Raw genomic sequence first — 24,113 nt, 5'->3', positions numbered from 1 at the left:
AATGAGAGGGAGAGAAGGTTGGATGATGTGCAGATAGTGAATCATGAAGTGCAGTGGATTAGCAAGGAGGAAGTAAGGATAGCTATGAAGAGGATGAAGAATGGAAAGGCTGTTGGTCCAGATGACTTACCTGTGGAAGCATGTAGGTGTTTAGGTGAAATGGCAGTGGAGTTTGTAACTAGATTGTTTAATAAAATCTTGGAAAGTGAGAGGATGCCTGAGGAATGGAGAAAAAGTGTTTTGGTACCGATTTTTAAGAATAAGGGTGATGTGCAGAGCTGTAGTAACTACAGAGGGATTAAACTGATCAGTCACAGCATGAAGTTATGGGAAAGAGTAGTGGAAGCTAGGTTAAGATGGGAGGTGATGATTAGTGATCAGCAGTATGGTTTAATGCCAGGAAAGAGCACTACAGATGTGATGTTTGCTCTGAGAGTGTTGATGGAGAAGTACAGAGAAGGTCAGAAGGAGTTGCATTGTGTCTTTGTGGATTTAGAGAAAGCATATGACAGGGTGCCTAGAGAGGAGTTGTGGTATTGTATGAGGAAGTCGGGAGTGTCAGAGAAGTATGTAAAAGTGGTACAGGATATGTACGAGGGTAGTGTGACAATGGTGAGATCTGCGGTGTGAGTGACGGATGCGTTTAAGGTGTAGCTGGGATTACATCAAGGATCAGCTCTGAGCCCTTTCTTATTTGCAATGGTGATGGACAGGTTGACAGACGAGATCAGACAGGAGTCCCTGTGGACTATGATGTTTGCAGATGACATTGTGATCTGTAGTGAGAGTAGGGAACAGGTGGAGGAGAACCTGGAGAGGTGGAGATATGCTCTAGAGAGAAGAGGAATGAAGGTCAGCAGGACTAAGACAGAATATATGTGTGTGAGTGAGAGGGAGGATAGAGGAATGGTGAAGATGCAGGGAGTAGAGGTGGCGAAGGTGGATGAGTTTAAATACTTGGGATCAACAGTTCAGAATAATGGTGAGTGTGGAAAAGAGGTGAAGAAGAGAGTACAGGCAGGATGGAGTGGGTGGAGAAGAGTGTCAGGAGTGATTTGTGACAGACGAGTACCAGTAAGAGTGAAAGGGAAGGGCTACAAGAGGATAGTGAGACCAGCTATGTTATATTGGTTGGAGACAGTGGCATTGACAAAAAGGCAGGAGTCAGAGCTGAACTTGGCAGAGTTAAAGATATTAAGATTTGCACTGGGTGTGATGAGAGTGGACAGGATTAGGAATAAGTATATTAGAGGGTCAGCCCAGGTTGGAAGGTTTGGAGACAAAGCCAGAGAGAGGCAAGATTACATTGGTTTGGACATTTGCTGAGGAGGGATGCAGAGTATATTGGGAAAAAGATGCTAAGGATGAAGCTGCCAGGTAGCAGGAAAAGAGGAAGGCCTAAGATGAGGTTTATGGATGTGGTGAGGGAGGACATGCAGGTGGTTGGTGTGACAAAGCAAGATGCAGAGGACAGGAAGAAATGGAAATGGATGATCCGCTGTTGCGACCCCTAATGGGAGCAGCCAAAAGAAGAAGAAGAGTCGGAAAGAGGACTGCTTCCTTATTTTACAGAATAAGGAATATAATTAGCAATAACAAGTATTGGTGCAGTCTTAGTTTGGTCAGTAAGTGTACATATTTTTAGCTTTGTTTAATACTGAAAAATTACACCTTGCATAGAAACTTATACATATTTAAAGCCATTTGAGTTTCTCTATGCGGCATTTTGTTTTTATCAGTTTTAGTAGTTTTGGTCATGACTGTCTTTTCTCTGCTTGTTATGTTGTTTTTTAGCCAGGTATAACGTTATGAAGAAAATTACAAATGTAGGCAAATGTGCCTAACTCATAGTATTTAAGAGGCATGAATAGCAGTAGTTATTGTCCTGTTCATTTTTAAATGCCCACATTCTGCTGGACTTCCTTAGGAAAACATTGACACTGTTTTGCCATGCAACTGACCACTATCCCAAACAATTAAGAATACATATAAAATTATCATTTCCATTATACAGTAGAAGTAAGCCATGTATGGGGTATATTTACTGGATTTCTTCACACCTGATGTGGATTTTTTCACTTCCATACATTGCCATTTATGAGTACAGCCAGCATAATTGACATTTCAAAATGACTTTGTGATATAATAACCCCCCCCCCCCCAAATGAAGACATGTGGTTTGACTGGGAGACAGATCTTGGTGTGTTTTTGGTGACCATGTCTGAAATCCAGGCACTGGGTCATTTTTTATGGATGATTTGGCTTCTGCATCCTGCAAATGCTTTTTGTATTTAATTCTGATCATGTTCTTCAGAAAAGAGAGGTGATCTGGTTGGTTGTTTCTACTTTTGAAATGCCTGTCAAAGCTCTATAGTTGAGTAGCCAAGGTGACCTGTTTTCTTATTTTGTTGTGTTTTTTTTTTTTTGTGCAAGACCATCATATTAACAACAAATTGTATTGAAATAGACTGTGTAGTTGAATATTCATTCTGTTTTCTTAATGATTTTACAGACACTTCCATTTTTTGGAGTTGTTCCTTCTATTCTGAATGAATCGGGAGAGGAACTGGAAGGAGAAGCTGAAGGCTACTTGGTAAGAATGTACACTGCACCTTTATGATGGAGGATTAGAAAAGTTACTGGTTAAAATAGGGTTTCATTTCAAAGGTTCTCCCCCTAGGTGGCTAGTGACTGGGGAGATATTTTCTATTTTGTGCTCCCACACTTCCACTGACCTCAGGGGATCAGGCACCTCACTCATTACCCACTGTATGCATTCATTTTCCTATCAGATGAGATGTTGGCAGTGGAGTCCCAGTCATCATACAGAAGGGCTGAGTACTTTTTTCTATTACCATACCCATAGTGCTTCCTTTTACTTGATGTCTTTTTGCTGGATCCTTGTTTTTGTACATGAGGCCCTCCCCTACTCATGAACTCTAATTACAGTTGTTGTATTCCCCACCGCAGACTACACCAGAGGTTCTGTTGCAGCAGGTCTGGAAAACCTGTCTCAACCACAACCCTAACCTTATCTCAAGGAAAATGAGTACTCATCTCCACTTATTGCCTCCTTTCCCTTGGTTAGCAACCTTTCACTTTATTGTACCATGTATACCTGTCAGCTGCTGTGATGTAGGCATAGCAGTATGACCCCCCCCCACCTGACCGACATCATCCCAACCATGATTGATCTGTACATTAGTTCCTCCATGAGGTGAGATCTGATTGTGGGATATCATGATCCGACAGCCATATGTGTGCTCATCCATGATGGCTGCTGTGCTTAAAAAAAAAAAACTTGGAATAGCCAAGCGTAAACCTTTCTGTTGCATATGATACATACCATGCATGTCTGTCTGCAGGGGTGCTGGCACTACATTGAGATGAACTCTTCTTCTTCCTCCAGGTTGTTCAAGCCAACAACAGACTGTATTTCCACCATTCCCAACCTAGCTACTTCAGTTCCCAAGTCATTAATCAATCTTGGTTCATGTGAGTTATAGTCAAGGTTTCATTACATTACATCATGGTACTTATCACTGATTTTAGACCTAAGCAATGTGAACATTGGCTCTAGATGATTGTCACTGTTGATGTGACACCTAGACCCTGGGGCTGGATGTTAATGGTACTTGCATCATTAAATAACTGATCTCCATGTTTACAAAAATCCTTATCTCTAACTGTATGGAGTCTAATATTTGCAGGCAAAACTTAAATTTATAGCATTTGAATTAAAATGAGTAATCCTTTCTTTGCTGCATATTCCCTTTAATAAATGTCTTTCTTTTCTTTTAGCTTATTTACATCATTGTATTTTGTTTTATTTCTTTAGAAACTCTGATGCATATAGAAATGTAGACAAAGCGAAAGAACAGAATGATGTACTGTGATCATACTTCATGTAACTATATGTCCAGTTACCTGTTTCTTCCCCATCACACCACCAGCATTTGCAGTCTACCCAAGCAAAGGTCAAAATTACATTTAATGGAATGATTCATCATTCAACGTAGATAGAACTTTACTCAAAGCCTGTAGCCAGCCCTGGTGCCAAGATTGTGATAGTAGGCAATAGGGAGAGATTAGGGGAGATAGACCCTGGCTATATAGGTTGTCTCGTGGTATGTAGAATGCCACCATATAGCTGAAAAAGGAGCTAGAGCTTGCAAGAATTTGAACAGTACCAGGTAGGTAAAGTTGTTGTTGATTGTAATTTAGCATTACTTCTGAAATCAGACTTCTCTGTCGTAGGTAAATGTTCTTCATTAGATCACTTTGTGTGTTCCTCATGCACCATATGTCCATTTAAGCACAAGGGTGTGATGTATTTAGTCAAATGTCTTATCTCAACAACAGATTCAGCATCGGAATATATGTCACATTTGGGACATTTTACATTTACATTGATTGTAGTTATTTGTAGTAGAATAAAACCTAACCTTCCTCTTAAGAATAGAGAATCAGTGACTAAATGTTTGGCTGGCTGGGCATTTGTATTTGTTTGTCATTGTTGTCACCAGGAAGAAGAAAAAAAAAAAAAAAAAAAAAATGAGAAGGAGACCAGAATACAGGAGACTCAATTGTCCACATCTGTATCCTGGTCAGTATCGATGTATCCCCCTCCTCACTCCATCAGACCCTCCAACTATCCCTAAAATGGATGACACTGGAGCATTGGGGATGACACAGCCATCGCCCGCCGCCGCACACCAAGGGGGTAACTCAAGCAATGAGTAGAAGGGGCTGAGTAGTGGCAAATGTTTAAATGAGAGCTTTGAAGGCCAAAGTGGAGAAAGGTTCCATGTGAATAGCAGTTGAATATGGGTCAGTCAGTCCTGAGAGATAGGGGAGCACCATTCTGAAGGTGGTTTCATCCCTGAAAATCAGAGATGGAGAGACAGGCACCTCACAGCATCCAGTGCTGTGATGCAAATGATCCCGAAGAAGCCAGCAAGGGTCCCTGACAGAGTTCTCTTGGAATAGATTCACCCTGACAGAGTGGCCTACCCCCTGGAAAGCATTGTGGTTCCAACAGTATCAGGTGAGCTCTCGCTAGACCTTGAAAATCCAGAGGAGAGGGTGAAAGTCTCCCTTCGGGCCATACCCATATCTGTAGTAGGTCTCCAAGGTGAACAGCCTCTGGCATACCAGAAATATGTAGATAAGGGAAGTCGGCAACCAAGATCCATAACTTCAGGATAAGGATTGGCTCTAGGGGCTGGGTCATTTAGGCTTAGGTGTGAAGTGGGGCTTAGCAAACGCCAAAGCTGAATGAGGCGTCACTCCCTTGCCCCCCCCCCCAGAGAGACAACAACACTATATAAGTGCTGGGTTCTTTCTGCAGATCGCTCCAGCGGTGGTGGGTGCCAGTCCCAACTGGCATTCCGCATCATCCAGTAGCTGGCAGCTGACTTAGAACTGGTGAAGACCAGGGGAATTTGACTGTTTAATTAAAACATGGCATCACGAAGGCTTGAGATGGGTGTTGCCACGATGTGATTTCTGCCCAGTGGTCTGAATGCCAAAGTGAAGAAATTCAATGAAGAGTGGGTAAACTGTAGGAATACCTTTGACTCTCTTAAGGTAGGCACGGGAATACCTATGACTCTCTTAAGGTAGCCAAATGCCTCTTCATCTAATTAGTGACACACATGAATGGATGAATGAGATTCCCACTGTCATTACTTACGATCTTGTGAAACCAGAGCCAAGGGAATGGGCTTGGCAGAATCAGGGGGGAAGGAAGACCCTGTTGAGCTTGACTGTAGTCTGGCAGTGCTCCATTGGAAGCCACTAAGGATTAGGAGTTAAGTACATCTATTTAGACTGGGCATCCAGCATTAGCAGAGAATGGAAAACCCGCTTCACTCTGGCTGTAGAAAAGGACAGAATACCAAGATTTTGCTAAGAGAAGAGGTAGCAGGTTCATTATGGAAGTCAGACTTTTAACTCCTCCAAGATTATTTAGCCTGAAATACCCAGGCTCCAAAAGTTAAGCATGTCTCCCCACTCACTTCAGCTACAGCCAATTTGAAGTATTCACAACAAAACTGGCACAATTTTGCCCAGAGTCTCATTAGGGCTTTCCAGCCTGTCCACTTATCTACCCCAGTTCTTTCTCATAAGAAGTGGAAAAAAATCTCCCTCATCCACAGAAAAAGAGGGGCTTTCTGATTCGGAGGAGGAAGGCCTAGACTATACTTCACAACTCTTTCCTCTTGTCCCATAAGAGTCTGAGGTAGAGGTGAAGAATATATCTTCTGACTCACCTGTTGAGATTTAATTTTCAGATTCCATTTTGAAAATGACAAAAATCTTTAAATGGAAGGTTAGAGAGATTTCAGAGACATAGAAATGCTACTATAAACTCTTGAATCAGGATTCTTCCAAACACCTGGCAATAGCTCCAGTACTATGGACTTTGGAAAATGCAATTCAGCTGTGCTTCTCCAGATTCTCAGCTTCCTGCACCTAAGAAACCTGATAGGCTGAACAAAGTACCAGATTCCTACTAATACCTTTTCAGGAATCCTTTAATTGAATCTGCTGTGGTTTTAGTAAGGATGATACCTCCAACCACCTGACCTGACCTCTTCCAGTCTTGTGTCCAGTCAGAAGGGCAGCAGGGTATTTGATAGATATGGAAAGAAAGCATATCCTTCTTCAACCCTTGTATTCAGAGCAATTAACTGCCAGATCCATATGACCAAGTATCTATTTCTTTTTTTTCTTCAGACTTACAGCAGCTTATTTCAAATTTGCATACTTCAGGCTCAAAACTTCCATGTCATACTTGGTTTCTACTGTATTGCAGGTCACAGGACATTCAGTCAAGTGCTGCTATGATTCAGTGGATGCTGTCTCAAGAGCAACTGCCACAGAACCTGTAATTTGAAGAGACATGACTGGGTCAGGCTTCAGAGTTTCCCAGATGCTGTCAGATCCCAGATTTTGAATGCTTCATTAGAAATCAAATTCCTTTTTGGCAGCTTCTCAACAGAGGTCCTTAAAAGAGAAAAAAAATGGGTAAGATAGTGCAGGGATTGAAATAGCTTTTTCTTTTACCACTCCCTATATACATTAGAAACTATATATCCTTCAAGCCTTGGACTTTCTTCAGGAAGCTCTTCAAACCAACTCTACAGAAGTCTGGTTAATAAGAAGTAGTTGAACTTCCAAGATGACACCACACTGATCAACAGCTTAACTTCAGCTCTCCCACTGTGAAAACAGAAACTGAGAAAAAAAAAGGAGCCATTTAAACTGTTTTTTTTTTTTTTTTAAGTGGGGGGTAACTTCAGTTTCTGGCTAGCAAGTATACAACCTGGATGCCAGCAAAAAAGAAATCTGGAAAGCCTGAAAGAAAATCATCCAGAAAAGTTGAAGAAAAACACTGGGAAGGATTCTACAGCTATTCGGCAAAAGGCAGTTCAAGCTTCAGCTTTGGTTCAAGAGACGGTTTCCATTAATTTACAGGAAAAATCAAATGTAATCAGAGGTGATTAAAATAAATGAAACATTGAAGGAATATATCAACTCAGCTGTTCAGATGAACTGATAAAACTTCAAGTATCAGAGGTTGACATGACGAAAAGCTGGCTGAGTATGAGTTTTCTCGAAAAGAACTGTTTAAAAATAGTAGAGTTAGAAGACAGAGTATGCAGTGAAAACCTGAGATTTTCTGCTGTACCAGAGAAACTGGAAGGAACAGACTGCATTCATTTTATGAAAGCACTAATAATTAATTGGACTGGTGTTCCACAGCAGAATTTGTTAAATGAAAGGACACATCCAGTGTTTGCCTAAAACCAGGCCATGAAAAACCAGACAAGGACTATATTAGTAAAACTGCAGTCATACCAGTCGAAAGAGTTGATCTCAACAAAACTGTAGCAGAAGAAGTATTAAAAACTGGAGACAGCAGAGTGTTTACAAAATTTATTATTCGCTGTACAGCAGGCAGACAAGAAGAAAATTTATTCCAGCAATCAGAGATTGTCAAGAGGTAGGTATGAGATTTAGCTGCTATATCCAGCTGCCTGTGGAATATTTTTTCCTGGAGAATGATGTAGAAAAGGCTAAAGAAAAAATAAAAAGTAAGCAGAAGGAGACTCAACTCTGCTTCTCATTCCTTTGTCAGTAAGGTTCATAGAGAGACTTTGCCAGTGAAAGATTTTTTTCAATGTTCCTTAGGAAAATGCTTGACAGAAAGAAAAAAGCAAAGGCGTTGACTAGAAGAATCAGAAGTACCTTAAACTTGAATCAGAGTCTGGTACTGGGAGATGGAGATCAACAGGAAGAGGACCAGCAATACTGAAATTAGTGAATAAATGAGGAAACTGTAAAGCATCAGTCTCATTTGGGAAATATGGCTTTGCAAAAAACGTGGTTAAAAAGACTGGACTTCCTTAACTTTGTTAAACTTGTGGGTGGACTGTAAACCATAAACCCCACTTTATGTCATTAATGTTTAGAAGGACACTAAAAGGGGAAAAAGGTAAATGTAAGTAAAACATTTTTTTCTTATTAGCATGTGTATTAAACATTTCATAATATAAACTGCATGTTGTATATAGTAAAGCATGTTTTGTATTGTGTAATCAGAGGTATTTTAATTGTGAGGGAGTCTATTCATTGACAGTTGTGTGTGTTAAAGATATTAAAAGTTTTCTTCTGTTGCAAGAAATATAGGATTTACAGCGTAACAAGAGAAGAAAGGCTGGACAAAAACAAGTTTAATGTTAATATGCTTCTCTGGTAGGAGGAGGGTGTAAAAGTGCACTGATTATATTATATGTAGAATTAAGATGTTTTCTCTTATCTTTATAAGGCTGAATGTCTAGATTAATGCCATTGGCTTAAGCTATAAGCAAGTGTTTTTTAAGCAAGTAGACTTTCAAAATAAGACAGAATGATGAAAGCCACGAAAAATGCTACGTTTCTTTATAGCTGCAAAGATATTATCCTGTTTTTTTCCATTAACAAATGTTCACTGGGGGTCAAGTCTGCAGCCAAAGGCAGCTGTACATTTTGTTATGAGTGAAATGTACAATGATTCATTGCTGAGTAATTTTTCATAGTGAGCTATCTGAAGGTGCGGGCAATTATTCTTGAGAGTTATGAGTATTCTTTACTGAAGGGGAAATACAAAATGTAAAAGTCAAATATCAAGCAGTTCAGTGAAAAATAAAATTTGAAATTATGGAAAATGAATAAGAGATAGCAGCTTCCCTAGCAGCATTAATACTTCAGTGCACTTAAAAGAATGGTGTACAGTTTAGTTTTATTTTCAGTTAGACAGTGCACGTTTTCTCAAGACTAAAAGTTAATGTTTTCTGAAAGCATACAAGCTATTTTTCACATTTGAGAGGGGAATAGAAATAAGAAAAGAATAGGCAGAGGTCAGTATAAGTGAGACAGACACAGGCTGTAGCATGTGCTTTAGGATGTGTAGCCTTAATTTTAAGTTAGGTAATGCCTATGCGTGCAGCTGTCAACTTGGGACAGTTGTTAGCTGGTTGGTTAAACTTCATTTTTTGAAGCTGTACTTAGTTTTGTGTGTTTGTTCTAAGTTAATAGGAATAGGGTGTTTTAAAAAATGTACAAAAACCCCTAGAGTAAAATCCAGAAAACTCCAGGTAAATACCTTGTTAAGAAATATGAACAATCTACTGACAAAATACAAAACGAGTTAAAGCAGACGGCTGGAATCCAGGACAAACAGTTTTATTATAAACCAGTTAAACACGTAAGTATTTTCACAGTATATCTACTGCTTCCTCAGACATTCAGCCATAACCTTCAATCAATAGCAGCCTCCATTTAACTTTAATCATCAATCAAGTTCTAATCAAGCCACGATTAAGACACTGACCAAACATCCTGCATAAAAAGTACTATAAATTCTTTAGAATATTAAAAAAGTATTAAAATAACAATGATATTGAAAAGCACATGTAAAAAATAATAATAAAAAAAAACGTTTATTGAACCACTTCAATTTAATTCTGTTGGTGCTCAGAAAAAAACTATTTCTTTAGGGGTCTGGTTTTTAACATAGGTTTTAAAGGGACCTTATCATTAAGTCCTCTGCCTGTATCTGTATCTGCTCTTAATTTAATAATCTACCTAGTCTCATTCATTTCAGTTCTGTTTCTAATGTCACCCATCCTATAAATCTACCCTATTTTTTTCTATTATAAGCAACTTAAAACTACGTGTCTAATATTCTCAGGGTTTATAAGGGCTTGAAATTTTGCCAGTTTCTCACTTAATAGCAGGAGGTTAGCCTTAGAATAGTTCCTGAATATTCCCGGTTTTGCTGGGGGTCCAGGTTTTATTTTTACTTCAAAGAAGACAATTTTGTGGTCTGACCTTACCAGGGAAGGCATTACAGTAGGGAGTGTGCAGCACTCTCCCATATTAGTGAGGACCCAATCCATTATGGTTGCACCCCTAGTTGGTGTATTGACTATCTGGTCCAGGGAGTTTATGTTTACAAAATCCAGGAATCTCTGTGCATGTATGTTTGATGTCGTATAGGATTCCCAGTTAATAGTGGGGTAATTAAAGTCACCAGTGAATATGGTATTGGGTTGAATGGTTAATGTTTCTAATAAGTTTAAATACATGGTATGGGTTTCCTGGGTCATAGAGGGGGACCTATAGCTTGCAAGGAAGTAGTATTGGATTTTACCTATGGTAATTTGAACATGGAGCAGCTCAAGTTCACTGTCCTGTTTCACCAGCCTTGACATATATTTATTTTTGATGTAAATAGAGACACCTCCACCTTTAGTCCCTGCCTGTGAAGTAGCTGGTCTAAATGTGAGGAAGGCATTATAACCTTGCACTGTTGGTGTGCTGTCCGTGGCTTTAAACCACGTCTCTGAGACTGCACAGACAACAGCATTCTCTAGGGTAAAGAGAGCTTCCAGGGAGTGGAGGAGTGGAGTTTTTTGTTTAGGCTCCTAACATTGAGCAGTAATACCTTTAGATTTTCATAGTTTTGATTTGCTATGTCGGAAGTACTTTCAGTTTAGCATTACCTAAAAAGGCACTATGGGGGAAGACAATGTTTTAGCTAATATTCGAAAGCCTAGAGGGGAGAGGTGCAGACCATCCCTGGCAAAACAGCATGGTCTGCTGACCATCTCCTTCCATGCTGCAGATATTGCACCCTCTTAGAATGACACCAGAAACTAAGCCAATTATTGAAGTCAATCATTTTTTGTTCGTTTTGTAGCATCATCCTTGGAGAAGGTAAAATGCTGCTCAGTGCTAGGCTCATACCAGCCTAAGACACATTTTCTGAAAGCTCTGTGATGTCTCTCTTATAGTCTAGGGAGGTACGTCTCAGGTCATTTACTCCCACATGGACTGTGACTAAGTCGTATTGCTAATTGTGATCCAATGACCTGAGTGCATGCATTATGTGGCGGTTCTTAGCCCCTGATAAGCAACTGAGTGTAACTTTCTCCTTACTCAACCTGGTGAGAGGGACATCAGTGTGTCTCACAAAGGCATCTCCAATGACTAGAATGTTGGATTGTGTGGTGATTTGCCTTATAGGCTTAGAGGTAGAGACTCCATGAGATGTAGCTCTATGTGTTGATGTGGGTGTTGTTTTGAAAAAGTGTGTTTGGGGCTGCTGAGGGTATTCCTTATGTGTACTTTGTCTAGGAGGTCTTTGTGGTTTAGGAAGGTTACATGTAAGTGCCTCAGTATATGTGGGTCTATATGTCTGCTTTGAATTGTGCGTGATGGATGCAGCATGTGTACTACTGACAACCTTATTGACATTAGGAGTACTTTTATGTGAGAGCTTTGCCTGCAGTGACATTGTGTAAATACATCTCTCACATATAGTATCAGTTTGTTTGAGAATTAACTGGTTGTCAGTAAACATGAGGCAATTTCTACATTGCTTTAGGATGCCCATATCCACCAAGCTTGTAATGGAGACAGTAGGAAAGTTCATATCTATGGTAACAGGCCCTTGGCAACAGGCCCTTTTTTATTGATTAGACTGTTGGAGTGAGAATATCAAGCACTGTCAGGAGTATCCAGTCTGCAACTATGTGGACATTGTTTGTCACCACAAAATAGTTGTCCTGTTTGCAACTAGATATTGGAGATATTTCAGTTGTGCTTTTGCAGGAAAAATGTCACATTTGGTGTGATGGGGAAGAAAGAGGTAAGTGGGAACTTATTTTCTGGGAGTGTAATGAGTTGATAGACTTTAAAGATTCCTGCAGACTGGTTTGTCAGAGATACGGGGTGAGCAATTTGGTGTAACTAAGAAAATGATTTTTTTTTTTTTTTTAGGTATGATACAGAATCGGAATTGCCTAGACATAGTAATCCTTGCTGAGTCTAATTATGGTGGCTGCTAGAAAAGCAATTACTAGAAAATGGAAATCAAGGTCTAAACCAACTTAACTGTATTAACAGAGTTAAAACAACTGGAATTGAGATATTTAGAAAAGGGTAGGAGAAAATTACGTAGGAAAATTTGGAATTGTAGTAACAATACATCCAGGGGAGGAACAAGGTTTAAAAGAAAGCAGGATTTGAATGAGGTATGTAATGTTTGACTGACAATGACTGGATAGATTATAAGTGATGTGTAACGTTTGCAGCTAGAAGTGTGTCAGTATGGTTTGTTTTCTTTTATATAAATGTAAGATTGCTTTTGTCATATGAAGTAACTTAATAAAGATGTTTCTTGTTAAAAGAAAAGAAGAAATTAAGTATTGTCATGTTTTGGTAAATTCCACTGATATTTAATAAATAATTGCACCTTTAGGACATTGCCAACCTGCAGACACTGGGCCCATCCCAGTTTGGATTTGTTTAGGGAAGGTTGTGCCTACTTATCCTGATTGATTTCTTTGAAAAGATCATCAAGGCAATGGATGAGGGTAGAACAGTGCATACTGCATACCATAACCTGGCCAAGGCATTCAATTCAGTACCTTACTCAGGCATTGTAAACAAATTCTCCAAACATGGCATAAATCCGTACATAACTCACTGGATTGTTGACTGGCTTACTGATAGGCCCCAAGAAGTCAGGATTGGTGAGGCAATACCCACCAAGAGACCAGTCACTAGTAGAGTACCTCAGGGCTTCGTGCTGGGCCTGCTCCTGTTTGGGATTTCTTCTCAGAAATCAAGGCTTATGTCAAAGGCCTTTAGCACACCAAGAGCAGAACAAGTAGAAACACAATTACAGAGTGCTAAAGAAAAAGTAAGGGAGCACCTGAATAATGTTATTGTATTCAGAAAGTTTCCTTCTAAGCAGCTGTTTGTTGAGAGCAACTCTAGAGCACAAAAACATTTAGTACAATGACTTGGGCGACAGAAAGTAGAAAGGGTTGTTGCCAAACTTAGGGAGCCTATAATAAGAAAAATAACCAGGGATCCTTTAGAAGTATTAGAGATATTTTGGAAATGTTATAAACATTTGTATAAAGCAGGGAAGTGAAGAAATCAAGAAAAAGCAAAAGTGGAAATATTTATGGAAAACTTAAATATGCCAAAGTTGGAGGTAGAGGAGTTAAAATGGTGATATATAACCATTTTGCAGGAAAGTCTTCAGGAATAGATGATATCACAGTGGAGGTTTTGAAGTTAGGAGGAAAGATAGTGCTAAAGATCTGGAAGGCATTGTTTAACAGTATTTTAAATGAAGGGGAAGCACATTTAAAGCCAGTAAAGACCCATCAGATCCAGCTTAATATAGGCCAATTTCGATTTTAAACCAAGATTATAAAGTGTTTGTCTGCAATGGCTAAAAATGGCAAAGGTATTGCCAAAATTGATAGATATGGATCAGTGCGGTTTTGTGGAAGGGTGGCAAACATTAACAGAACAGTGATGATCCAGAGGGAAGCAAAGTGTAAGGCAATACCACTGTTGCTGGTGGGTCTTGATGCAGAGAAAGCATTCAACAGAGTAAGCTGGAATTTTATGACTAGGGCAATTGAAACATTTACATTTCTTGATACAGTATTAATGTTAATTAGAAGGATATATGATGGATTGGAAGCAAAAATCAAAGTGGGAGGGTTTTTATCTGATAAGTTTTGTCTGAACAGAGGAAGCTGGCAGGGTGTCCTCTTTCTCCTTTGTTAATTAGCAAAGAAAATAAGGGACTCAGAAATCCAAGCATATAATTTGTATTGTATTTAAGAAAAGTTATCTTCATTTTCAGATGATATTATTTTGTACCTGATAAAACCAGAAAAAGACATCTCAGTGTTGTGGAACATTCTGAGACAGTTCCGGGTGTTTCGGGGATATTAAATTAATGAAGATAAAACAAAGGCTATAGCTGTAAACTGTGTACCCACATATGAAGTGGTTCAGCAATACCTGTATTTATGGAGATATGACAAAATGAAAAATTATGGAGTATGGGTTAAAAGGACATTCTTATGGCAGCTAAGAATATGTGGGAAGATGACTTACCAAAAGATAATACAAAAAAATGAGAAACTAGAAGCTGTTGCCTATGGATATGGCTAGTGAGATACAAGCAGTAACAATGTCTTTAGTCCCTTTATACACAGGTCAGGCATATTTTTATCAACCAGAGGAGAAGTTGTGGATAGTAATTAAAAGAGTTGATGGATTTTATTTGGGAGGGAAGAGGGAAGTAATCGAGTGGGATAAGTTGATCCTGCCAATAAAAAAAGGAGATTTAGGATTACCCAATTTGAAGATATATTTTAGAACTACACAGTTAAGGCTCTTACATATAACACAAGCAGAAAGCTAGATTTCAAAAGTGGAAAGGGATGATGATTTTGGATGCAGATACTTAAGGAAAATAACAACAGTGATAGAGAATAGAGTCTATATTACAACATTGAACTAAAACAAGTTTGAATGTTGTAATATCGAACCCTAAAGTCCAAAAGTGGAAAATAGCGAAGCCACGGCACATCGACTTTTTTCCCCAAGGAAAAAAATCGGTGGGCCATTTTCGGGGCTTTGCCATTTCCTCAACTGTGGTGCGATCTCGGAGTTGGTATATTTAAGTATGGGGGTGGGGGTGTTGGGGGCAAAGCCCCCCACTTCAGTTTAAGGTTAAGTTTTTTTTTTTTTTTTGTCACGGAACAATGATTTTTTTCCCTGTTCGAATGTATTCACTGTTGCAGTCCTGGTTACCCTCCCTCCAGCCCCCTGACTTCTCTTGACTTTTACCTTTCCTCCTTGTTTGGCATATATTGTATCATGTGTATTTGCTTTTTGCTGGAGGTGTTCCATACCATATAATTGCTTCCTATTGTGGGGGCACCTGACATCTGAGGCAAGAAAAACTGATGTAATGGCGTTGGCTGCATGTTTTATACCCCTGACGACCTGACGTCATGGAAGAAGCGGCAGCATCCGACACAGAAATCCGAAGACTCTGGTACTGAGGCCGGCTGAGGGCTACCTGCAGGCAGATAACCCAAATGTGATGACTGCAACAGTGAATACACTTGAATATCTACATTTATGGTAAGTATACACAACTGTACTTTGTGGAATGTTTTGAGACAGTTTCAAATCTTTTTGGGATACAAAATTAATTAAGCTAAAACAAAGGCAATAGCAGTAAATTATGTACCCACACACAAATTGGTTCAGCAATAGCAGTATTTTTGGGGACATAATCAAATGAAGTATTTAGGAGTATGGATTAAAAATTATTCTGGCAAGGCAGCTAAGAATATGTGGGAAGAGATTAAACAAAAGATAATACAAAAACTGAGAAAATAGAAGCATTGTTATATGGATATGGATAGTAAGATACAAGCAGTCAAAATGTTTTCAGTCCCTTTAGTCTTATACACAGGTCAGGCATATTTTTATCAACCAGAGGAGAAGTTGTGGATAGCATTTAATAAAAATCTAAAGGATTTTGTCTGGGAAGTGATGAGTCAAGTGGGATAAGCTGAATCTTCCAGTAGAACAGGACGGATTGGGATTACCCAATATGAAGGGGTATTTCATAGCTACACAGTTAGGGCTCCTGTACATAGCACAAGCAGAAAACTAAAATTCAACATGGAAAGAGATGATGTTGAAACAGGGGGGAAGCTTAAGAAACAAGGAGAGAATGGGATTTTGAGTGCAGGCCTTTAAGGAGAATAACACTAATCATACAGAATATAAGTATTCTAAGAACTAAGCCAACACTGGAATGGAGAAAGGAGATTCTGCCGATAGGGATGAGTGCAATTAGGGATGTAGACAATAGGCAAGAGGGGGCTGGAATTTATTGGAGAAAACTGGCAGAGGAACCAAGGTATCAGAAGCAAGTAACTAGAGAGAGAAAGGTAATATAATGGAAAGAGGTCAAGAATTTATCTGGACTGCAGTTTAGAGATTGCCTTTCCTATCAAGGATTGATATCAGAGTATAGGCAAAGAGAAAGAAATAGGAGGGGTCCTAAACAAAAGACCACCACTGGTAGAGTTTTTACTACACTCTAGAACAGAAGCTGCCATTAAAAAGGAATAAATAGTAGAGCATGTAAAATATTGCATGATAACTATAAGAAACAATCAGAGGAGGTTAGAAAGGATTGGGCAGAGAGATTGGATAAGCAATTCACAGATAAACAATGGGAAGATTAATGTATTTATCCCAAATATGCAACAAAATCTAGAAGATTTAGGATTTTTAATTGGAAACATTTCCATAGATATTTTTGTACCCCAAGTAGACTCCAGAGAATTTTTCCTCAAGTAGACAGCAAATGTTGGAGGTGTGACGGGGAAGAAAGAGGTACTTGAACATATTTTCTGAGAGTGCAGTGGGTTGGCGGACTTTAAGGATTCCTTGCGGGATGCACTGAATGAGATGCTCGGTATGCAGATTGGTATGATGAGGAAGATGATTTTTCTGGACTGTGATATAGAATCGGAATTGCCTAGACATGGTAAGGCCTTGCTGTATCTAATTATGGTGGCTGCCAAAAAAGCAGTTACTAGAAAATGGAAATCTAAATGTAAATCAACTGTATTAGAAGTAGTGAATATAGTAACAGAAGTAAAACAACTGGAATTGAGATTTTTAGAAAAGGATAGGAGCAAAATACATAGGAAGTAATGGGAAATGTGGTAACAGTACATACAAGGGAGGAAGAGGTTTAAAAGGTGGCAGGACTTAAATGAGCTATTTAATGTTTGGCTAAAAGTGATTGGGTGGATTGTAAGTGATGTGAAATGCTTGCAACTAGGATTTTGTTGGTGTGGTTTGTTTTTATTTATATAAATGTATGATTGCTTATGTCATAAGTCATAGTTTAATAAAGATGTTTCTTGTTTAAAAAAAATGAAAAGGGGAATAAAGTTATAAATGTCCTTTTAGAAAGGGCTGATCTGGCGATAGTAAAAAAAATGTAACATACAGAACAAAGGTCGATAAAGAGGAATGCGGCTATAAAATAATGATTTTTAGTAATCACTGGTGTTGGGCTAATCTACACTGTATAACAAATAAGGGGAAAGGAAATTAAACTTGGAAAGGTGAATGGGTTTGCTACCAGTGAGTTTTCTAAGGGCAGTGTGCATAAGAACTGGGCAGTTTGTATTAATCAGTTCTGACCATAACCGATCAGTGCATGATTAAGTCAATAAAGTAATGCTCTGTATATGTCTGGCATAGAATGAGTTTCCTGATAATCGACCTCTTTATTGTTGACAGACGTTGGTCAACAACACAGATGGTTGACAGAGGTGTGAGATCGACATGGAAAGAAATATGCCAGTCTTGGAGATAATATATATAATTAGCAGAGGGTGTGGGAGGCACAGACCCCCACAAGGTGGGTACAGGGGTTTGCCTCCTGCAAAAATAGCATTTAGAAAAATGCATGTTCTGAGAAGTATCCTCAGAGCATGCCAAAAAGAGTGTTGACATTCTGCGATTCAGTGTTAATGTGTTGATGTTAATCACATCAGTGTAATGCTAAATCAACTTATGCTGCTAATTCCATCTGTGTGTGTGTGTGTGTGTGTGTGTGTGTGTGTGTGTGTGTGTGTGTGTGTGTGTGTGTGTGTGTGTGTGATGTAGAGAACCTTGGAGTACAGATGTTGTTTTTTTCATCCCACTGAGACATCTATTTAACTTTGAGGAGAAAGATGTTATAAGAATATCAGAAAAGACTTTTTAAGATTGGCAACATGTTTTATTCTGAATCCAGATGTAAAAGAATATATGGAGAGATTGGTGGAGGTTTACAGGTGAATGCAGTTCTGTTATGAAAATTGGGGTCAGTGGTAGAAGGTGTAATAATAAAAAAAATAAAGAAGAGCGGAGGTTTAGAGCAAGAGACAAGGAAGGGCAGGAAAGGAAACCTATGCAACAGGTAGAAGAATTCCATGCAGTTATAAAAAAAGACCAGTTACAGTTTTAATAAAAGGAACAGTTACAATATAAAGGGAATGAGTAAAGAAACAAACATACATAATCAATGGGAAAAGAGAGAAGTTGAATGCATTTCTGTGAAGAATGGAGCAAAGAGATGGTGTTTATATGAAACATTTGGTGGCAAAGAGGAGCTCTTATGTGAATCAGGAGAAAAAAAATATACAAAAAGTAGAACAGTAATTACAAAGATAATATGGTGGAAAAGACAGTACAGAAAAGATAATATGGAAGGTTAGGAAATTAGAAGAAAGAAAGAAAGAAACCTCAAATGATTACATGTGGATATCTCAGCTGAGTAAATGGCCTGTTTTAAGAAAGGTCAAAGAAGAAACAATAAGAAAGTAAGAAATTGGAAGTTCTGTTTTATGGATATGAATAGCAAGATACAAGCAGTGAAAATGTTTAGTCCCTTTAGTTTTATACACAGGTCAGGCATATTTTTAACAACATGAAGAGAAGTTGTAGGGGATGGGAAGATGGCAAGAGTGAAGCTATACATAACACAAGCAGAAAGCTATAATTCAAAGTGGAAAGGAATGATGATGAAATGGGGGGGGGTTCAAGAAACAAGGAGAAACTGGGATTTTGGATGGTGCTCCTTAAGGAGAATAACAATAGCCCTACAGAATATTATACTCAGAAAGTATTCTAAGAACTAAGCCACCACTGGGGTGGGGAAAAGAGATTCTGCCAACAGGAGTGACTGCAATTAGGGATATAGACAAAAGGCAAGTGGGTCTGGAATTTACTGAAGAAAACTGGCAAAGGAACCAAGGTAAAAACAATTAGAGATTGAAAGGTAATTGAATGGGAAGAGGCCAAGAATTTATTTGGACTGTAGGAGATTGCCTTTCCTATCATGTATTGATATCAGTGTATAGGGAAAGAAAAGAAATAGGGGATGCTAAGTAAAAGACCGGCACTGGTAGAGTTTTTTGTAGAATCTAGAACAGAAGCTGCTGTTAAAAAAGGGAAAATTGGTAGGCCATATAAAATATTGCATGCTAACTATAAGAATCAATTAGAGGAGATTAGAAAGGATTGGGAAGAGAAAGTGGATAAACAACTCCCAAATAAACAGTGGCGGAATATATCTATTCCTCCCAAATATGCAACAGAGGCTAGAAGATTCAGGATACTTGCTTGGAAGTGTTTGTATAGACATTTTTATATCCCAGATAGGTTCCAAAATAATTTTTCCTCAGATAGATTGCAAATATTGGTGGTGTGATGGGGAAGAAATAAGTAATTGTGAACATATATTTTGGGAGTGTAATGATCTGGCATACTTTAAAAATTCCCTACAGAATACACTATTAGAAGTACTGCGTGCCAAATTGGCATAACTAAGTAAATGGTTTCTTTGAGCTATGATTCAGAATAGGAATTGCCTATATGTAGTAAGACCTTGCTGAGTCTAATTGTGGTGGATGGCAAAAAAGCAATTACTAGAAAATGGAAATCAAAGTATAAATCAACTATACTAGAAGTAGTGACTATGGTAACAGAGATAATACAAGTGGAAGTTGGATCTTTAGAAAAGGATAAGAGCAAATTACATAGAAAAAATGGGAACTGTGAAAACAGTAAACGCAGAATAATGTTTTGGAGGAGGAAAGAGGTTTAAAGGAAGGCAAGATTTGAAAGAGCTGTGTAATGTTTGACTGACAATGACTGGATAGATTATAAGTGATGTATAATATTTGCAACTAAGTATATATCAGTATGGTTTGTTTTACTTTATATAAATTTATGATTAGTTATGTCATAAGTGATAATTTAATAAAGATGTTACTTGTTTAAAAAATGGAAGAAGAAACAATGGGTATAGGGGGTTAAATATATGGGTACTATAAAACCTTGAAGGAAGAATAGCTAAATTTTTTAAGGAAAGTATTACTGGTTCATAGGTTCATAGGTTGGTACTAGGCTATCGGCCCTAGGGCCTGTACAGGCCTAGCCATAACAATTCCCTGAATATTTCTTCCCACAATATTTACTTCCCTGGACCCCTGTCTAGCAGGGTGACTGACATGATCCCCGGGGTGAATTTTCTATCTCCCATCCAATCGCCAAGGTTCCTTTTGAAGAGGGCCAAGGAGGCGCTCTCCTTGACATGTATGAGCAGTCTATTCCAGAGTATGGGGAGTCTCTGGGTCAGGAACCTATCCCTCCAGCATGTTTTGTTCATTGTGATGACAAGGTTTAGATCCCTGGAGCGTGTAGCTCTGAGGGATTGGCATTTCTTTAAGTGGAGCATGTCAAACAGCTCAGGTTACACATGACCTTGCATGTTAAGCAGAGATCGCCTCTGAGTAGACGATATGCCACAGAGTATAGCTGGAGGAGTTTTTAAAATAGAAGAAGGGAACAGTATTTACTTAAGGATAGTACATTTTATTTAGAAAAGAGGAAAGAGAGAACCCCCTCACCTACTAGAAACCATTGTCCATGGGAAGTACAGGTTATAAGATGTTGACAAAAATTTTTTGTAGATGTGATTCAGTAAAATAAAAAAACAGTAGAAAAAGGAAAAAAAACGTGCAAAAGGCTTCTTATCATAAGTGAAATAATAGAAATAATGAACAAATATAAGATATTTTAATGAGAGATTTAGACAAGGCCTTTGACAGTATTATTAATCGTGGTAATATGTTAGCAGTTTTGAAAGACTATGTTTTTGGGAAAACTGTATTCATATAACAGAAATACATAAGAATTTGAAAAACAATATCTTGTGCAAATTGCTTAGGGGCAGAGATTGATATTAATAATTATGTGAGGCAGGAGTGTGAGCTCAGTCCTGTTTTTGGTTTGGTTATGAATAATGCAGTAAATAAAGCTAAAGAATTTATAAAGCATGATGATTAGGAGATAAGTGGGATAAAGGTGACAGTTTCTTCTTGCTATGCAGATGACATAAGTGTTATTAAAGAAGAGCACAAAATAAGTCAGGTTTTTAAGAAGTTACAGTAGATAATAAATATGGCAGGATTAAAATTAAAGAAAAAAAAAGTGCAAAATTTGGGTTGATATAGGAAAACAAATTGCGAATGTAATAATGAAGAGACAAGGGCACTAAAAATTAAATCTGGAAAATGGAAAACTGTGTTAGACAAAAATGTAATTGAAGTGAAAAGGGCAGCATTACTTATAAAATAATGAATATGTTTCAATCTGTTTTGTTAGAAAAAATGGAGTTATCATGGTTTGGCATATACTTATCCACAAAAATAGAAAATTTAATGATGATTTTATTTACTCTAATCTGGAGGTCTTGACTTAAGACCACTAAAAGGGGAATATGGTACACTAAAGAAAAAGAGGAAAGTCTCAACCTGATCCAGCCAATAGTCTTTCAGGGTTTTTTGCACTTCAGAAAAGCAGTATAGTTCATTGATGGAAAAATGCATGCTACACAAATTACTGAAGAAATTTAAGTTTATATTGAGGAAATAAATGACAAAATATAAAAGAAAAAAGAATGAGAAGGATGACAATTTGACTGTTTTTGGATATATAGTTTACGGAAAGAAAAAATGATAAAAATTATGAAATCAAAAAAATAGTATGAAAATTGTTTGAAAAAGGTTTTATACCCTCAAAAGTTGGCTGTCAAAGTCTTGTTGAAAATTATAAATGTGTGTTGAATAGAAGAAATGGTGTATAACAAGAGTAGAGTATATGGGATATTTATTGCAGTTATCCCATAATAAAATCCATATTAATGTTGAGATAAGGTGGATGTGTTTTTTCTTCTTTGTTTTAACACAATAAAGGGTTCTGGGGAAAGCACATTTTGGGTAGGGGGGGCTACGTTAAAAGACTTAAATGAAGAAAATGTTATTTACGGATGTTAGGTGATATTTCAAAAGAAGAAAGTTTCAGGACTCGCAAAATTAACATTATGAGACTAACACAAAGAGTAAAATGTAAAGAAAGATTTAGTAATGTCCTTTATTAAAAAAATTCAGAAAATGAGGACGGAATTGAAGAAGTCGTAAAACAAATGTACACGATCAGTATGTAAATAGTATAGTAAATGTGATAGAAACTGGTTTTGGAATAATAAGCTGATTATATGACAAACTAACTGTAGTAATTCTGTGATTCTTGGTTTGTTCAATAAAGTATTTATTTTATTTTTTATGTAGTTATTTATTTATATTTGTTTACCAGGATAGTGCACTGATCTCAATGGTCTATTTGCAGGTAAATAGGATCACATCAGAAATGAACAAAACATTTTTACAAATATAACGTATGCTATAAAACATTCATTTAGTTCAAGAGGCAGTTAAGTCAAAACTTGGATGGAAAAGTGGAATTATGCATAGCAGACCTTTTAGAATGAGATGGATTTTTGATAAAATACCCTACATTTATTAAGTGCCATATGATCTTTCACTTCCACTTGAGCTAATAACATCCCATGTAAATGGGATATTGATTTAATGTATTACCCAGAGGATGTTTCATCCTAGAACATAGAACTCTCTTCGTCTGTTATGATTTACTGCTGCATCAGTACTGGAAAATGAATCAGAGGACCTGGAATGGGAATGAAACCCACAGACTTCTGATCTCCTAGTGAATAACCAGTTTCATCACTGTCATATTTAAATTAAGGTGCTCCCGCTATTTACATGCCATAAAGGAGAAGAAATGCTTTGTTGACAAATTCATTATCAGAAATAAGTTACAGATGTGGCACAGTTGTAGTGTGAGACTGCTTTGAAGGCAGCATTTTAAGCAGAGCGCTGCCAATAAACGTTGTAGTGTTAATAATACCATTTAGTCTTCTGTAGTATCTCAGATATGTTCTGTTCAGACTATTATTTGCTAGTAACAGTATAAATCTTTACTAAGTTTGAGTCTTTGGGATTAAAGCAGAGAAACTATATACCTATGTATGTACATATATTTATGTACTCCTCACTCTTCATCCAGCAAAGTATGTTTATTGTGAAGTTTAATATACACTGAGCTGTTTTCTACAGCTACAGAAATCACTGTGGCTTACAGACCTTTTTCATGATTTTAGGTATTTAAGCAACCTTGGCCATCAATAATGCGGTCTGTCTATGGGAACCACCCAAGGTTTGAGAAAACATACTTTAGAAAGTTCCCAGGATACTACGTCACAGGAGATGGTAACATGATTTAATAAAAATATACATTCATGGTTATGTTTAGAATATTGCACTGTTCTAATTATGTGAAGGTTTTAAATATATTTTGTGTTGTTACACACAGTGCAGTATTTCATTTCTTGTTTTGCATCCAGTATGTCTAGTTACCTCATACTGTACCAGGTTATTTTTCATACTTCACTATATTACTGTTTCAAGGTGTAATGTAAATTATAATTTGAACCAGCAAGGGTATTTTGCCTAAAACTTGTATTTAAATCAAGAAAAATATTTAAAAGCAATATTTACTTTTCTTAGGGCAATAAAAATACAAGAAGTAAGAATTCAGTCTTCAGACCATCTCTCCCTCTCTTTATATATATGAGTATACTAAATTTAAGTGAAATACCCAACTGTTGATGTCACTAATGTTGACAACAAATGGATTAAAAAAAAGTTGACAGTTACTACTCATGTGCCGAAGAATAACCTCGGTGTATGCAAGTGAAAAACAATAAATAAAAAGTTAAAACATTGTTTTTT

General features: G+C 37.7%; 1 protein-coding gene across 2 annotated transcripts in view; it reads left to right on the top strand.

Annotated features, from left to right (window-relative positions):
- ACSS2 (acyl-CoA synthetase short chain family member 2) overlaps positions 1-24,113 on the top strand; it is an 822,457-nt gene that overhangs the window by 624,668 nt on the left and 173,676 nt on the right. For both annotated transcript variants that reach the window (XM_044090187.1, XR_006367143.1), the window contains exons 13-14: positions 2,513-2,593; positions 23,483-23,591. In XM_044090187.1, coding sequence (XP_043946122.1) covers positions 2,513-2,593; positions 23,483-23,591 — 190 coding nt within the window. The remainder of the gene's footprint in view (positions 1-2,512; positions 2,594-23,482; positions 23,592-24,113) is intronic.

The sequence above is a fragment of the Protopterus annectens genome, chromosome 12.part0 (assembly GCF_019279795.1).
Source record: "Protopterus annectens isolate FY-2018-M chromosome 12.part0, PAN1.0, whole genome shotgun sequence".
NCBI classification, from domain to species: Eukaryota; Metazoa; Chordata; order Ceratodontiformes; family Protopteridae; genus Protopterus; species Protopterus annectens.
The sequence above is the reverse complement of the archived record's forward strand: the minus strand, read 5'-3'. Positions and strand labels throughout refer to the sequence as shown.